The 19,225-nt window shown below is 36.5% G+C and overlaps 1 protein-coding gene across 2 annotated transcripts in view; it reads right to left on the bottom strand.

Moving 5' to 3' along the window:
• KY (kyphoscoliosis peptidase) overlaps nt 1-19,225 on the bottom strand; it is a 48,533-nt gene that overhangs the window by 5,463 nt on the left and 23,845 nt on the right. For both annotated transcript variants that reach the window (XM_087933110.1, XM_087933111.1), the window contains exons 6-10: nt 19,097-19,179; nt 9,996-10,104; nt 6,214-6,331; nt 1,787-1,975; nt 1,488-1,678 (exon numbers count right to left, since the gene is read on the bottom strand). In XM_087933110.1, coding sequence (XP_087789236.1) covers nt 1,488-1,678; nt 1,787-1,975; nt 6,214-6,331; nt 9,996-10,104; nt 19,097-19,179 — 690 coding nt within the window. The remainder of the gene's footprint in view (nt 1-1,487; nt 1,679-1,786; nt 1,976-6,213; nt 6,332-9,995; nt 10,105-19,096; nt 19,180-19,225) is intronic.

The raw sequence follows: 19,225 nt of genomic DNA, 5'->3' as shown, positions 1-19,225 counted from the left end.
CTCATTCAGGGCCTCTGATGCTGGAGGCAGGGCAGCTCGGTTTATGGGCAGAGAGACACCAGGTGTCGCTCAGAGCTGAGCACATTACAGGCTTGGCTGACTGGCTTAGCAGAGCCACCATTGACCATGCAGAGTGGCGTTTGCATCCTGATTTGTTTCAGGAGCTGTCGGAGCGCTTTGGATGCCCAGCAGTGGATCTCTTTGCTTCCCAGAACAACACACAACTCCCGAGATTCTATTCCAGGTTTGCGGTTCCAGGGGTGGAGGGAATAAACGCCTTACGCAGCCCTTGGCCATGGGAGCTCCTGTATGCTTTTCCTCCTCTGCCCCTGATCCCAAGGGTCATCCAGAAACTGTTGGTGGAAAGAGCAGAGCTATCCTTGTAGCTCCTCATTGGCCCAGGAGCCCATGGTTTGCAGACTTAGTAAACCTTTCCATTTCCAGACCTTGGGGGATATGGAGGACAGAGTGTCGCTCAGCCAGGAGCCAATCTTGCATCCAGAGCCCCAGTGGCTTCACTTGGCCGTCTGGAGATTGAGCGGGGATCTCTGATCCGGGACAATTATTCCTCCAGCGTAATAAGAACTATTCATGCCTCCAGGAGACCCTCCACCAATCGCATCTACAATGCAACCTGGAAAGCTTTCAGAGCATGGTGTTGTAATTATGACATTGTCCCTTCTGGGGCCTCGATTGCCCAGGTGCTGGACTTCCTCCAAGAGGGCCTGGACAAAGGGCTTTCACCTAATATTCTGTGGAGGCAGGTTGCAGCCTTGTCCTTTGTTCTATCCTTGGGGGAAGTGGAATCTTTGTCTAGACATCCCACAGTCCGCAGGTTTCTGAAGGAGGCTACAAACCTGAGGCCTCCAGTGGTTCATTGATATCCAACATGGGATAATTTTAAAATGAAAATGTTTGTTTAGCTCAGGCATGTGAAATACGTGGCTGTGGGCTGGATCTGGCCTCTGCAGGCCATGCCCACCCTGGCCCTGCAAGGGCAAAAGAAAAAAAAAACCCGATACGTCACGATATGGTCTGCAATATGATCTGGTCTGACATTCCTGGTCTAGTTAAACTGTTAATTGACACTGAAGGGATAACTGAAAACATCACTAAACCTATGAACTAATATTTATTTATGTTTATATATCAGGCTTATTAACCTGCACCTAATAAGTCATTTGTATTCTTAACCTTTTTTGTGTTTTCTTTTGAAATTGAAATATACAAAAAAATTCTAGGGACTCCTTCAACTAATTATGTAGTGGCATTTTGAACTTGGCATAAATTATACTTGGCATAAGTACAAAAGTGAGTATGACTGTAGAAATTTGAGATCCATAGGTTAGTTCTACCAAGCTAATCTTTTAAAATTAATTAAAATCACCCTCAGTTTTAAATTTTGCTGTAATTTTTCTCTTCCAAAAGCTGGAAATCTTATATGTAATAATAATACTGGCATGGGGCAAGAAGCTGTATGATTGTACCTGTCTGAATAATAGGTGTTTCTGGATGGGCCACCAGCAGTCCCATCATGTAAAAGTTACTGTGGTACTTCATGTTCTTTTCAAACTGTTTTAATGCCACAGTTGGTTTGAGTAGCTGCCAGTTGCTGTTGTCTGGGAAATGATCATTAATAAAGAGTGCAGGGTGGGTGAGGAAGTAAAATTCCTTGTATCTAGAACAAGAAGAGAGGGGTCATAATGTTATTGGCAATGTACATAATTACTCCCTGCCCTCACCCCATCCTCACCCCCAGCAGCATACCAGAACCAGAGACATGCACCTGAAGGTAAATGTGTTGTTACATTCATCAACAGAGCCGCTCCCCCAAGTGCTGTCTACCAAATGCCACTTTCCATCAAGGTAAACTGCATTCCAGGCATGGTTGGAGTCTCCTTTAAAGGTCTGTCCTGCTTTGTAGCCACGGCCTTTAGCATAACCAGATATATTCATGCAGTGTATCCCTGCAATTCTGAGGAAAGATAAGAATGAGTCCTCAGAAACTAAAGATGTGCACCTTGGAAAAGTGTCATTCTTTTACAATCATTGTTAATTTCCATGCAACATTCTGAGAAGATGGTTCCTTTCTTGCATTATTATTGGTACAATCGTGCATATTGTTCGTGTGGTAGGTAGAATGTTGCTGCAGGGAGATAGTTTACTGTATTAATAAGTTTGGCACTATTTTGTGATGCATCATTCAATTGCTCCTAAAGATTTGCATATGTGAAAATTAATGGTTGACATCAAGTTGTGTTTCTTTTTTGTTTTGTTTTTAAGAAAAAAAAAGAAGTCCAATAATCTGTTAAAGGCTCTGGTGGAAAGTGATCTAGTTACTGATTGATATTGATCGCCTAATATCTTATAAACCTTTTCCATTGTAACAATTTTCTACATTGTGAAAGAATTCAAATGCAGCATGCAAAGATGCACTTCACATCTTTAAATAAATACAATATATTCATTTTGACATGCCACATCCCAGTTAGATCATTATAATGTGCTTTCCCTGGAGCTTATCTTTGCAAGTATTATGGATGCTACAGCTGAAGTAGAATATGGCTGCTAGGTTTCTGATGTATCTGATCTATCCATTCAAAGCTGGTTCCTGTCATAGTCTGCAGAGGCAGAATGATTTGAAGAAAGCCAAAGGTGTATAGATGACAAAACAAACAAACAACCCACACCTAAATCAACAGGGGAACAAAAATCTCCAACAATCCCACACAGGATTGTGTATGTTCTGTTCCCAGGAAATACAGATTGATTAATGGAGGAGCAAGGTGGAAAGCCAAAGAATGACACAGTCTGGAAGAATTGTGAAGAAATGTATAGAATTGACCTAACCTAAGTTTTTGTCTTTTTACTGTTAAACATTCATCAGTAAAGGGATGGGAATTGTTCGCTCAGCTCTTAACAAAGCCAGTAGCTTGCGAATGGTAGATGAAATTAAATCTGCAGCAACATAGATTGAAAGAAACAATTGGAATTGATTGTGGACAGATACAATCACTGCAGACAGTTCAGTAAAAGCATCTGCTTAGTGCATGGAGATGATTAAAAGCAAATAAGAAGTTAGCCTGTGTTTCAAAGGGGAATAGAAAATAACCTGGAAAAAGCTACAAATTACAATGATATTACATAAATGGCATGCATGACCTTCCCTTCAATACTGTAGACAGTTTCGGTTACTACAGCTGAATAAAAGAAATTGAGAATAGAAAAAAAGAGAGAGAGAGAGAGAGAGAGAACAAAACTACAAAGGCCTGTGGAAAGTGCAAGAGAGATGGAGAGATTTCAGCAAGGCAAGGGGATAAATGAGACAATTGGCAGTGATAAACCATGTAGCTGGAGACAAGATAAGTGTGTATAATCAATGAAAGAAGCAAATGGTCACTCGGTTGGTTGGCTGTATGGCTGGTTCTTTTCTATAATCTCGTCTTTTGGGTCACTGCTAGAGTCACAACTGCTTTAGGATTAAACTGCTGAGATACAAACATTTTTGCCCATTGCCACTTTCCTTTGCCAAGCTGGTAGTTTGTTTGCCAGTTAGCATTGCCCTTAGTCAATTAACTTTGCTGTAGCAAATTGTAGAATTGCCAATCTAGACAGCTGTCTGAGTCGGCAAGGCTCTGGAATTTGGGGCATTTTCTGTTTGAAATGGCAAACAGGCAGTTAAACATTTTTTGAAAAACCAAACCAAACCAAACCAGTATTATAATAAGCTAGAGAAGGAAATTTATAATATTTACGTCAACAATAGAAGTTGATGGTGTCTTGTAAAACCTGTATTTTCCACAGCTATTTTTTGCATTACCAATTACTGGAACAAGGCAGTAAATTGCTTTCTAGGGCTCGGGCTCAGATTCTTCAGGAAATTTATTATACTCCCTGACTGTTCTTTGTCTCCCAACTGTTGTCTTGCAGGCCTGCCAAATCAAGCAGCTGTTTCAGCAAAGACCCTACCATCACAATGTCAATGTTCTTGGACTTCATTCAGCATTTAAGCTAAAATCTGTAAGAGTTTTAAACATCAGGAAATGTAATAGATAATCAAAATCTTAGGGAGAAAAGATTATTCTCATGTCTGGACATTAAATACTCTTCACCTAAATTCTACTAAATTGGACAAGTTAATGCTTTCCATTGACTGTTATATAATGAATGGCCAAAAGAAGAGAAATTTGTTTGTGTTATCTGAATTTGCTCCATAATCAATTATAGTTACAATTATAGACTATGGTTACAATTAAGCATGATACTGTTGTCAGTACTCTGTAGTCATTATGGGTGACATTCTACAATGACCCCAGTTAGAATTCTGCTGACCTCACAAATGTCATAGTATCCAGGATCAAGCAATGCTCTCCTCCTTATGCCTTCCTTTTTTGAGATGGGTGACACTACAAGTACTTTGACATGCGGAAGGAATAAAGTTTCAAGTGCCATTTGTTAAAGTTGGGTATGAAAAAAAAATTGAGCAGCTCCATTTCATCTTTTTTAAAATAAAATCATGAGGGCAGAACCCAGTTCTGCCTCAATTCAAGGGGAAAGTTCTATTTAACACACAATTTTATTTCTCATGAAAAGGTTATTAATGCATTGCTAAATTTCATACTGAGTAAGAAGTAGACATGAAAATGCAACCTGTTGAAAATATATAATTGTCTTTTATGGTTTTTCTGCATTTATTTATTGGGACAATATGTCCCTGCTTTGGAGATTTTGAAGAATTTATTTCTCATTCATTCATTCATTCATTCATTCATTCATTGGCTGTCCATCTTACCAACAAGGTAATTGGGCAGCTTACAATCATAAAAAAAATATATGTACAAGTTATTATATTAATTAAAAATTATACACACACACACATACACATGGAGAGTTTTTGCTTGATCTGGCTGCATATGAATGTTTGTGGTAAAATATGAATATAGCTCTATTTAGTTAACACACTGCTACAGTCAAACATGCCTGTAAATGTTAGAGTTTAATATAGTAAGAATTTTAACACCTCAACATGCATCTTCAATCACATTTTGTTTTAAATAATTATTTAACTTCCAGGTAATTCCAGGTTTTATCAAGAGTTCATTAACTCAGTTGATCAAAATGTTTTTTTAAATGAGATTTCATAATTTGTTTCCTAATGCCAGATATTTTGCCTTGATGAGATATTTTTGTAAATATATTTCCAGACTTTTGATGTCAATTATTAATTATATGTTTATTTCTAATGAATAAAGACTGTGTTGGAAGAAAGCCTTGTTCAATATTGAATTAAAAATCTGATGACAGTATAGAAATACAGAGCTTCAAGTTACTTCCAGTTATGCCTAACTTTGAAATTAGATTTTATAAAATAAAATTATTAGAAAACTCCTATGTATGGATAGATGGTCTCTTCCTTAATACACTAACTTGCATGCCCTAATTCTACCCTTCTGCCTTACACATAAAATGGAGAGTGGGTGGAGATTCATAATTCTTTCTTGCAGGCAATCCTGTTCCATAGCCTTCAGACTTTATTTTGACCTTCAAATATTGAGAAGAACATGGTGCCTCTTCTAACTAAATTATCCTCTTCTAACTAAATATTCACATCTGCTGTTATGTTAATACAATGTGAGTTTCAGCAGATGGTGCAAAATAAATTATATTGGGAAAGAATGATAAGCAAAATTAACTTTTTTAGGACTTCTTGCCATTCAACAACATAGGTTCAAAATCAGCAGGTTCTAACCAGTTCTGAAGAACCGGTAGTGCAAATTTTAAGTAGTTCGGAAAACCAGCAAATGCCACCTCTGACTGGCCCTGCTCCCACCTATTCTCTGCGTCCTGAGCCCCAGCATATCAGCTGGGTCTTCTTTGGTTGCCCTGCACAGGAGAATGGAGTTGGAAAGCAGGTTAGAGGGAATGGGATTTTGTAGTAACCTTCCCCCAGGAGTGGGAAGAATGGAGATTTTGCAATAACTTTCCCTGGAGTGGGGTGGGAGTGGAGATTTTACAGTGTCCGTCCTCTGCCACACCCACCAAGCCACACTACGCCCACCAAGCCATGCCCACAGAACCGGTACTAATTTTTTTTGAATCCCACCATTGTTCAAGATGATATTTCAGATTCCTGCTACATGTAAATAGAGATGGAATAGATACATAGGTAATTAAGCAACTGAATATGGCCAAACATTTCAGAACTTGATGTACCTGCACATTTCTTCAAAGAGGCTAGCATATCCCGCACAAATGCTCTTTCCACTCTGCAAGACATCCTGGGGATTTAAAGACACATTCTTTGTATTGAAGTAACCTACGACATCGTATTCTGCAGGAGCAATGGAACAAGTAATACATAAAACCAGCAATATGAAATTATAAAAGTTTCTGTACTCTAGAACTACCTACCAGTACTTGTTCCAAGGTAGATCATGTATATGTACCTTAAACAGCAAGTGGATAAAAAGCTAAAATGTACAAGATAACCAGTTTTTTCAATCTTACTCTAATAATGAATGATATCTTTAATTCTGGTAAAATAAGTTTTATTTAAGTTTTCAGCTCAACTTAGTCTACACATATGCTTTTTGTATACATTTCTCCTGATTTTTTACACATATTTTTCCATAATTCATTATTCCAAATATTTTCCTGGAAAAAATAGTTGTCAGTTTTGCAAAACAGCTGAGAGAAGGAAGATGGAATATCCAAGAAAAGCAATATTTTATATGTTTCCTGATGTTAGGCAATTCTTGGAAAAGTATCTTAAGATAGATATTTCCTGTGAATGATACTAGCTATATTTTTGCCCAGAAGGGAGTTATTCTAGATCAGTTGTTTGCAATAGCCATATGAGCTCTCCCTTCTAGGATCATGCCACATTTATAGGGGGCCACAGTAAGTTTCTGAGAAGGCCACTCTACTAGGCATGTGATCAAATCATCACATTTCTCTCATCTTGCTCTGTATGCTAATTTCAGCAGCATAAATAATTGAAAATTAGAATACATTTACAATAAATATCAACAGTAACTATGAGGGAGCCTCTGGGAAAGCAGGCTGCTTAGAAAAATTGCAGGCACCTGTTTTGCCTTCCTTCCTATTTGAATCTTCTCCCCAATGACAGTATGGCAAACCTCAATTGGGACCAGAATTTCTGTTACTAACCAAGGTGATGGCTAAGTAACTTGCGCCTGATTTTATGAACTTTTTGTCACAGTTGTTAATTGGATCACATGGCCATCAAGCAAATCTGGCTTCCCCCATTGACTTTGCTTGTTGGAAGTTGGCTGGGAAGGCCAAAAATGGCACTCATGTAAGGCTGGGATTGTCATGCCCCTGTCGCAGTCTGACTCCGAGGAGGAAGATGAACAGCTGACAGGGAGTGGGAATGTGGCTCTGTTGGCTGTGGAGGAAATTGGGGAAGGACAAAGTTTCACTGGGCAGAGCAGAGAAGAGGTAGAACAAGGGAGAGGGAGTTCAGAGGAAGACCCAGGCCCACCCCCTCTTCATCCTAGGGTACGCAGGGAGGAACGGAGAAGAGAGCAACGTGTATTTCATGGCTTATGGGGGAGGAAAGGGCCCTGATTCCTTTCATTAGCCACAGCTGGGAATAGAGTTTAAAAGATCATGGAACACTGGGGAACTACAGAGGACTGGAAAAGAGCTGATGTGGTTCCCATCTTCAAAAAAGGGGAAAAAAAAACAGACACAGGAAACTACAGACCAATCAGCCTAACATCAACACCCGGGAAGATACTGGAAAGGATAATAAAAAAACAGACCTGCCAACATCTAGAATCAAGTAAAGTAATAATTAGCAGTCAGCACGGGTTTGTTAAAAACAGATCATGCCAAACCAATCTTATTTCATTCTTCAACATAGTGACTAAATTAGTAGACCAGAGAAATACTGTGGACATAATATACTTAGATTTCAGCAAGGCATTCAACAAAGTAGACCACAATGTACTTTTTGGTAAGCTAGAAGAAAGTGGGATAAGTAGCACCACCACCAGATAGATTCGCAACTGGCTGACAAACCATATTCAATGAGTAGTCCTTAATGGGTCTAAGTCTACACAGACGGAAGTAAGCAGTGGGGTGCCACAAGGTTCCGTCTTAGGCCCAGTACTCTTCAATATCTTCATTAACAACATAATGATGGATTAGAAGGGAAATTTACCAAATTTTCAGATGATACTAAGCTGGTAGGAATCGCCAACACCCAAGAAGATAGGCTCAACATCCACATGGAGACAGACTAGAAGACTAGGCCATATTTAACAAAATGAAATTCAATGTAGAGAAAAGTAAAGTCTTACACTTAGGCAAGAAAAACCAAATGTACACATATAGACTGGGTGAAACCAGGCTCAATAGCAGTAACTGTGAGAGGGATCTTGGAGTCTTAGTGGAAAACCAGCTAAATATGAGCCAGCAGTGTGCAGCAGCAGCCAAAAAAGCTAATGCAGACCTAAATTGCATTAACAGAGGGATACAATCAAGATCAAGGGAAGTACTAATACCACTCTATAAAGCCTTAGTAAGACCACACCTAGAGTACTGCATCCAGTTTTGGTCACCACATTATAAACAATATTTGAGACTCTAGAAAAAGTACAGAGAAGAGCAACCAGAATGATTAGGGGACTGTAGACTAAAACATATGAAGAATGGTTACAGGAACTGGGCTTGGCTGGTCTAGTGAAGAGAAGGACCAGGGGAGACATGATAGCAGTGTTCCAATATTTGAGGGGCTGGCACAGAGAGGAAGAGGTCATGCTATTTTCTAAAGCACCCAAAGGCCAGATAAGGAATAATGGGTGGAAACTGAACAAGGAGAGATTTAACCTAGAAATAAGAAGAAACTTTCTGACAGTGAGAACAATCAACCAATGGAACAGCTTGCCCTCGGAAGTTGTGGAAGTGCCATTATTTGAAGCTTTCAAGAAGAGATTGGCCTCCCATCTGTCAGAAATGGTGCAGGGTCTCCTGCTTGGGCAGGGGATTGGACTAGATGACCTTCCAACTCTGATTATCTGTTACTATCTGTTATTATTAAGAGATGCATGGTGAGTGCAGCAGCTGCTGGGGGCAAACGTAAGTTTATCTTTTGTTGACTTTGATTATCTGGGTTCCTGGCATCCTCCCAACCATGTTGAGTTATTGCTCTGCCTTCACATCTGGAATTCTTGCTCCTGCCCTGCCAGACTACCTCATTTTGCCTTGATTGGACTTATATTTACAGGTTTGTTTGTTTTTTACCTTGTTTTGGATTTGATTCTCTGCAGCCAAAGGCTGTTCCTGGGAGAGTTTTTCTCCAACCAGAAGGTAACCAGGACACGGGGGGAAAAGTTGGAGGTAATGAAGAGACTTCTACTGATTATCTTACTGTTGCCTTTGTGCCACACCTCGGGTCATCACAGGGATGCTGCAACCATTGGAAATGTATGCCAATTGTTAAGTGCCTGAATTCTGATCATAGGACCATGGGGATACTGAAGTTGTTGTAAGTGTGATCACCAGTCATAAGTCACTTTTTAAAAACTTTTTTGCTGTTGTAATTCCAAATAGTCGCTAAAACAAATGGTTGTAAGTCAAAACCTACTATATAGGATAAAATAGAGGCAATAGGAAGCACAGGTATTTGTTTATTTCAATTATATATCTTGGGTTTTTTTCCAAAATACAACAGTTCCCCAAACTTACAGACATATATATAAAAAACCACCAGTCCTGGTTTCAGTGCTCTTTAGACCTTTGGAGTATAGGTCAATCATATTTGGTGTAGTTTAAAAAAGAACCCAAGACAGTCAGAAATACATGGGTCTCAAAAGGGGGTAGGAGCAAAACAGGGTTGAGAATCTTGACTATAGTAGGTCCCCTCAGTCATATATTTCCATTATAGGCTGTTAGAACACAATAGCAGGCATAAATACAAGGCAAACAATGAGTCTTACCCACACATTTCATAGAAAGAGACTGCTTACCTATGTGGTGGCTTATCCATATCCAAATGGCTCTAACTTTCTCCAGGTCAGTATGTGCTACACGGAGCAAGTTTTCCACTAATTCTTCCACATTGCTTTTGGCATTCACCTGTAATTTGAGGATGTTAGATAGTAAGGTATTGTCTTAATTTGAAACCAACAGTCAGTCGGCTTCCCTAATGTTCAGAAAGTCCATGCATCTCTATTTGCTAGGTCCATGGTCAGAAAGAAGACAGTAAGATCCTATTGAGTTCAATCCTTTATTTTCTAGACCTTTTCTTTTGGAAACAATTGGCAAAATACTTCCCCTCTGCTGCTATAGAGGCACATTTGATCACACAATTGATTTCCTTCTGTCAAAGAAAGCACAAAAGTTCACAGTTCGGTTTAGGATAATTTTAGGGGTGATTGGAGGGGGAGGGCAAGCTTATATATTTGTACAGGAGCCTCATTAAACATTGAAGTATAAGATAGAGCAGGGTTTCCCTTACTCTTGCTATACTTGACTTGTTACACTTGTACTTGACTGCCACCCATGTCTTAAATTTCAAAGACACTGTTAGGAAAGATTACTTTACTATTTTATGTGTACAGTTTATTCAGGCGTGAGTAACTATAACTGATTACAAGTCAATTATTTTCTTTCACAATGTATATTTATTGAAAGCCAAAATTGTTTAGTTGTCAGGCCAAAGCAGATATTTTATTAATCTGTAATTTTCTCTATTGGCTGATCAAGACTATATTCTAAAAATTTGGAAGCTGCATAATTAGAAGTATCTCATGGATCCAATCTCGGTCAGGTAAGCAGAATGATTACCTACTAGAGGTGATATCCAGCAGGTTCTGACTAGTTCTGGAGAACTGGTAGTGGAAATTTTGAGTAGTTGGGAGAACCAGCAAACACCACCTCTGACTGGAGATTTTACAGTATCCTCTCCCTGCCACACCCACCAAGCCACACTCACAGAAGCGGTAGTAAAAAAATTTGAACCCCACACTGGTACCTACAATTATTTATTACAAGATGTCTGCACAACATGATGGGAAGAGAAAGAAAGAAACAAGGTACAAGACCAACCATATGGTTTTTGCCATACATTAAAAACATTTCAGGAGTTGTAGAACACAACTTCTGAGGCCTGCAAGTGGGCATTGCACACTGCCCAGAGGCTACCATATGAGGACAAACTACGCATTGTAAAGATCATTTGGAGGTGGGAAATATTTTCAATATAAACTAATGAATCCCCTGCATGGATTGCCCCTGTGACTATATAGGACAGATAGGGGTGAAGTTAACCTTCGGATTGCAAGAGCAGTCAGATAAGGCAACTCAATCTCATTGGTAGCTTCACACTGCAATGACTTATGCAATGACATTTGCAACTACTAAGATTTTTGGGTGAGTGGGCACAAAAACAGCCAGGAAAGTGATTGAAGCCTGGGAAACAGGCCCCTCATTAGTCAACAGGAGTGCTGATTTACCACCATCTTATCAAGTACTTATCAATGTGAGGGCTGGGCAGCACAAGCAAGCAACAGCCAATGACTTAATAACCAGACATCAACACCCCAATCAACATCTAAAAAGCCACAAACAGGCACCATATAAATACCACACACAGAACAGCACACGCTCTGCTAGAGGGATGTTCCCTGAAGATGGACTCCAAAACGAGTTTGAAAGCTCAGAATCTGGCTCTGATGATTGGCCCAGATTGAATCCTGCAATATTATCCTGGGATATGAATATCATCTTCATTTGTGAGAAGTATCTCATTGTTAGGAGTCCTTGGTGCTCTCTGAGCTTGGTTGTTTTCTTGGAGATATTTCATTGTCTGCAAAAAAACAACCAAGCTCAGAGAGCACCAAGGACCCCTCATTTCAATCCTGAGCTACAGATATTCCCCTTTTATTGGCATCTATTTTGGGTTATGAATGTATTTGTAATAAATATTTATCAACTTGTATTGAGTTACCAATGTGATTTTCTTTGCAAAAGTGGAAATAAATCTGGAGGGTCCCCTCAGAGTGAGACATCTAAGGAATTTAGAAGAAATATGTTTGATAAGATTTGAGATGTTTCTTAAAAAGCTTCTATAGTCTTACGACTTTAATGATAAAAATGGATGCAAATTTGAAAATTCTTAAGGAAGAAGATCAGAAAAATGTCTAGGGGAAATGCCTTAGCTAACTAATAGAATATATGACACAAATGCAAACATGTTTAAGTTTGGTCCTGGCATCTTCAGTTAAGAAATTGGAGAGCAGGGAAATTTCCTATTGTGTTCTGCTAACAAATAAGGCTGATATACAGTGTTCTTCAGCTTTCTAGTTTCAAGATAGGAGAAATTGAAGACTTGCTGACGGTCAATGCAGTCTATGCAAGGATAGATGGGAAAATAATTTTAGCTTGTTCTACGGACAGTAGAACTTTTTGACTTTATAATATTTTAGGCTAGAGACTCCCTTTTAGACATTTTTTAAAAATATCTTTTTCTTTTTTTAATTAATTCTTATTATATTTTGCTTGGAAAAGGAGGGGGAAAATGAAAGCAAAAGAAACTTTGTAACACTGCCAACTAGAGGCTTGGAAATATTCTATTTCTCTTTTGACAAGACAAAGCTGAGAAAGAACTGAGACTTCTTTTCAAGGACATTGCCTGTTCGATAAGATAGAGGGAAGAGCATGGGAGAGTATTATTGCAGGTGCTCTTCTGGGTTTCTATCAACATCTGGAGTCTGGTATTGAAGCTTATAGGAAAAGAAAAGTTGATAAGTCTCTGGAGAAGAGAGTTATAACAAGAGCCTTGGATAATTAAACAAAGTGCAGTGGGCTCTTTTTATTTTTTCTAAGCTGCGCTACCTCTCCTCATCAGTTTACTTTTTGTAATAGCTATTTGGATTTTTGGCTCTTTGGAACTTGTCTTTGTTTTTTTTCTTGTCTTTGGAAGTTAAATTTCTACACTTGCTTTTTATTTTAAAGGAAAAGCTTTAGTATTAATGATTCCCTTCCTTTTCTTTTTAAGGGAGTAGCCTTTTTCTCTCTCTCCCTTCCTGGTATTTTTGTCTTTCCATCTACCTTCCATATTGGGTTTTTTTTTTTTTTTGGGGGGGCTACTTTTCTGGCCTTCTTTTTTTTCTTTCTATTATGCATCCTTTTATATTTGAGACCTCTTAATTGGATTAAGGTATTGAAGAACCTGAAGAATTTTTCCTTTCTTTTTTTAGCTTTTTATTCTTCACTTTTCCACCTTTTTAAGGATTTTACAACTTTTTCTCTTTTGTGTGTGTTTATGGTCTTTTCCTTCATTTTTGAATTTTTACTGTTATCTAATCAATTGATTGCATTAAGGTATACAAGAACCTGAAGAAATTTTTTTAAAATTATTATTATTATTGTTTGGCTTCTTTTTTCCTACTATTTTTATTTGGAACTGCAATTGGTTGTTTCACAATTGGATTAAGGTCTAGAAGAACCTGAAGATTTTGAATTGCTCAAAATGAGTAGGAAATTAATAGCTCCTGGTTCCTCAACTTCTACTTCTTCCTCTCCACCACCTGGAGGACAACGTTCAATACAGACAATGTTAAGGCAAGAACAAGAACAAGAAAAAGTGACCCTGCAGATGATTATGCAAGGAATTCAAAATATTCAAACAAGATCAGAGAATGTTGAAAAGAGAATAGAGAACACTGAACAAAGAACAGGGAAAACTGATGAAAAAATGGAGAACATCCAATAGATGATGATGAAGTATGATGAGAGACTCCAAAAAATTGAAGAAGAAGATAAACAAAGAGACAAGAAGATTGGAGACATCGATAACAGATTAACTGTGGTTGAACAAGATAAAAGTGGTATGCTGAGATGGGAGATGGACAGATCAGAATTTTATCTTAGATTCCAAAACATAGAGGAAGAAAAAGGACAAAATCTAGCTGAGATAATGATAGAAATATTGGCTGAAGCTTTGGAAATAACTGAAGAGAAGATGATGGATGGAATAGATGAGGTCTATCGAGTCTTCACAAGATTTGCAATGAGAAATAGCTTACCAAGAGAAGTTCACATCAGATTTACAAAGAAAGCCATTAAAACACAAATATTGCAAGTGGCAAGAGAAAAAACATTGAAATACAAAGATAAGGAGATTGTGGTCTTGAAACGTATCCAGAAGAATGAGAGAGATGAGAAGAGAATATTGATTTTTGACCAAATTTGTACTTAAAAAAGAGGTGAATTATATATGGCTGATTCCAGAAGGTTTAATGTTCACATGGCAAGAACAGAGATATAGAATTGACTCAATTGAGAAAGCTGAATCATTTTACACAGATTTTTTCAGAGGGAAAGAGGAAGAGGTAGAAAAAGAAATTTCACCAATTGAATTCCAAGAGGACTGCCAAAAGATGACTGAAAAAGAAGAAGGTGCAGTAGGTGGAAAGGAGGAAGCCAAAGAACAATGTAAACCAAGATCCACAAGAGCTGTCAAACCTAACTACAAAATATAACCATGGAAGAGAAAAAATTGATTACAATTAATATAAATGGACTTAATTCAGCTGTTAAAAGAAGGAAAACCTTCCATAAATTAGAGAAATTAAAATTTGATATAATCTGCCTACAAGAAGTACATATTAAAAAATAATATGAACAATTGTTGATACAGCCAAAATTAGGGAAAATATTTACTTCCTTGACACAATGCAAGAAAAGAGGAGTTTTATATATTAAAGAGACCATCCCAGCGAAATTGATTTATACTGATGACGACGGAAGAATACTAATGGTAGAAATAATGGAAACACTCCTGATTGCAATCTATTCCCTGAATGACAACCAATAATATGAAAACATTCCTGATTGCAATCTATGCCCTGAATGGCAATCAAGAAGAATTTTATAAAAAATTACATATGAAAATAATTGAACTGGACTATGCTAATATAGTTACGATGGGAGATTTTAATGGAATTGTAGACAATAAACTGGACTATACAGCACAGAAAACAACAAAGCAAAACAGAAAGACTCTCCCTAAATCTTTTTTTAAAATGGTAGATGAAATAAACTTAAAAGATACATGGAGAGAAAAAAATGCTAAAACTAAACAATACACCTTCTACTCAAATAGACATTTATCATGGTCCAGAATAGATATGATATGGATGTCAACAGAATTGTTAACTAATATTCAAGAAATAAATATTGAAACAAGTACTTGGGCAGATCACAATCCAATGACAATTAAATGGAAAGGACAAAGAAGAAGATCTAGATGGACGTTATATAATACTATTTTAAAGGAAAAAGACTTCACTCAGTGGATGGAGAAAGAACTGGCTTTTTTCTATAGAGAAAACAAAAAAGAAGATACATCAATCCAGAATGTATGGGATACAATGAAGGCATATGCCAGAGACTTATAGACTATACAAGGAAAAAAAATACCACGAAAAGATTAGCCTCTAAGGCATTAGAGGATGAAAAAGGACTTGAAAAAGAGCTACAGAAAATGCCACAGAAAAAGGACATTAAGTTAAAAATGGATATAACCAAACATAAAATGGGTCTAATAGAAAAAGAAGAATTAGCACAGAAAATTAGAGGTGCTAAACAGAACTACTCTGAAGATGCAAATAAACCAGGTAGATGGTTAGCATATAAATTGAGAAAGGAGAAAGAATCAAGGAAAATATTGCAATTAATAGATGACCAAGGCCAAGTTTGCTATGGTAGTAAAGAGAAGAAGGAAATCATTCGAGACTAATATGGGAAACTATACACACAAGAGAATATTGACGAGGAAAGAGTTAATCAGTATTTACAGAATGCTAATTTACCCCAGATACCTAAAGGAATTGAAACAATGTTAGAAAGCAATATAACGATGATGGAATTAACTGAAGCACTCAAGAAGCAAAATAATGGAAAGGCACCAGGCCCAGATGGACTTCCGGCAGAATTTTACAAAACATTACAAGAATTACTGAATCTTCCATTGCTAGAAGTTATGAATGAAGTTGTTAAAGAAGAGGATACCTAAATCATGGTCAGAAGCTTATATCACACTTGTTCCAAAAGAGGAGACCGATCCATTACAAATCAAGAATTATAGACCTATTTCCCTGCTAAATGCAGATTATAATTTTTTTGCTTCAATATTGGCAGAAAGACTTAAAAAATATTTAAATAATTTTATCCATGCTGATCAAAATGGATTTCTGCCAAAGAGACAAATTAAAGACAATATGAGAGTAATATCGGACACTTTGGAATACTGTGAGGCACATTCTGAAAAACAAATGGCTTTGATATTTTTAGATGCACAGAAGGCCTTTGACAATGTGAATTGGCAATTTATGTTACTACAATTGGAGCAGATGGGCTTTGGTAAAAAAAATTATCCATGTAATAGAAGCTATATATCATAAGCAAACAGCAAAGGTAATGATAGAGGGAGAACTGACAGACTCTATTGATATAAGAAAAAGAACAAGACAAGGGTGCCCACTATCACCTCTGTTGTTTGTGTTAACTTTGGAAGTGCTAAATAGAAATATTAGAGGTGAAAAGAATATAAAAGGAATGAAGATTAAAAAGGAAGAATTTAAGTTGCAAGCATTTGCAGATGATCTGGTTTTCATCTTAGAAGACCCACTAGAAACAGCATCAAAATTGACAGAAAAGATAGAGACGTATGGGAAGGTGGCTGGTTTGAAAATAAATAAAGATAAGACAAAGATCTTGACAAAGAATATGCTATCAAGACAAAAGGAAGAACTGGCAGACCTATTGAAAATTCAGGTTACGAATAAGATCAAGTACTTGGGGATATACTTGACAGCAAGATGCAGTACACTAAAAGAGAATAATTATATCAAACTTACACAGCAGATAGCGCTAGATTTGGCGAAATGGGAAAATTTACAACTGTCATTAATAGGGATAATATCAACAATCAAGATGAATATATTACCCAGAATTTTATATTTGTTTCAGACAATTCTAATTCGGCTCGGAAAAGACTACTTTGAAGATTTAAATAAAATTGTGTTGAAATATATATGGCAAGGTAAGAAAGCGAGAATAAAGTTAAAACTTTTGCAAGATGCTAGAATAAGAGGAGGATTTGGTTTGCCGAATTGGGAGTTGTATTACCAAGCTACAAATTTGATATGGGTTAAGGAATGGATAACATTAAGAAATACTAGATTGTTGACATTAGAAGGACATGATCTGTTGTTGGGGTGGCATGCTTTTTTATGGTATAAAGGAATTAAAACGCAGGGGTATTTTAGAAGACATTATATACAGGAGTCTCTGTGGTTAAACTGGGAGAAGATTAAAAGACAATGTTATTTGAAAATTCCAGTCTGGCTATTGACTATTGAAGCATTTTCTTATCCTATAATATACAAAAAGGAACAAACAGTTAGATATGGTGAAATATTGAATGAAAAGGGTGAACTTAAATCTATACAAAAACTAGAGGAACAAGGTATAATGATGAATTGGTTTTCATATGCGCAAATACATTCAAGGTATGATAAAGATTCTAAAACAGAAGGTTTCTATGATAAACTGACTAACTTAGATAAGATTTTGACAGGTACTGATGAAAAGGTGATTAAAAATTGTATGGATATTTATTAGAAATTAAACTAGAAAAGGAACAAGTTAAAGAAACTATGATTGCTTGGGGGAACAATTTTGGATATGGGATTGATTATAAATTATAAAATGACAATGTCAACAGCATATAAAGAAAATTTGTATACGATGTTTTACAGGTGGCATTTTCCCCCGACAAGAATAGCAAGAATGTTCAAGAATAAATCTGAAAAATGTTGGAAATGTCATCAGACACCTAGCTCATATTACCATATGTGGTGGACTTGTGCGGACGCTAAAAAATACTGGACTAAAATCCACACATGGTTGGAAAAAATGACAAAAAAACATAGATTTGAAACCAGAGATATTTTTATTGGGAATTTTACCTGGAATATATAGTAAAGACTTGAAATATCTGATTGTAAATGTACTAACAGCGGCTAGGATTGTATTTGCTAAAAACTGGAAAAATGAGAAAATACCATCACAGGAGGAAATCATTAAGAAAATATTGGAATGTGCTGAAATGAGTAGATTGACATTTGAAATTAGAGAACAAGATGATAAACAATTTTATAAAATCTGGGATCTATTCTATCAATGGTTAGAAAATAAAACATGATAATGAAATATGTAGATTCTTAGAAAATAATAAATATAGAAAGATGTATTCTTTTCTTATTATATCTACAAAATGATTCTAGGATAGATTTGGGATGATAATATGAACTGTCATAAAACAAATTAAGTAAAATATGATTATTTTGTAAAACATGAATGAATAAAAGTATAGTCAAATGGTTGATTAATAATGATATTAATGTATTTAATATTTGATTGAAAATATGAGATTATATGCAATGTAATTGTAATTGAAGACTACAAAATGATTTGTAAACCAACCGGCACACTGTATGTATATATATAGAAGATGACTTGATGTTTTTATGTTTTGTTTGTTTATGTTTGTTTTAAAAAGCAATAAATTTTTTTTTTAAAAAAAGATAATTGTGAAAGAATGAAATCAGTATACAATAGAAGATACAGTAAAGCTCTCAGATACAGTAAAGCTCTCAGATGGATCATTTGTATACTATATTCTGTTCAAGTGAAACTTGTCTGAAGCAATAGATTGCAACCAATAGATTGCAGTATCTGGATTATCAGTTTGGCTATTAGCAGCTCTATAACTCTTGACTAACTATCAAACATGCTACTAATTTGGACATACAACACAATTATTTAAAAAACAATATAGTGTATATATAAAGCAGTTAGCATAACTAAAACAGCATCATTTAAAATAGGTAGAAAACTAAATAACTAGACTACACATGAATTCCATAATGTTTCTGGAAATCATTAATACCAGAATCTATGCAATGCAGTAAATACTAATATATCTAGGGCCATGGGTTACATCTAGAAAGGGTGGCAACTCTGAGGCATGCTGTTATTACTTTCAGAATTTATTTACCTTTTCTGCATATGCATCCAATTTTTCAAATTGCTTCAGGTCCAAAGGCATAGATTTTAAGCATGATTTGTCCCATGGATAAGCTGGAAATAAACATGCAATCAGGAATAATTAGGATGACCGGATGCA

The sequence above is a fragment of the Pseudonaja textilis genome, chromosome 4 (genome assembly GCF_049901715.1).
Source record: "Pseudonaja textilis isolate UNSWEBS1 chromosome 4, rPseTex1.2, whole genome shotgun sequence".
NCBI lineage: Eukaryota > Metazoa > Chordata > Lepidosauria > Squamata > Elapidae > Pseudonaja > Pseudonaja textilis.
This window is presented reverse-complemented; position numbering and strand designations above follow the sequence as displayed.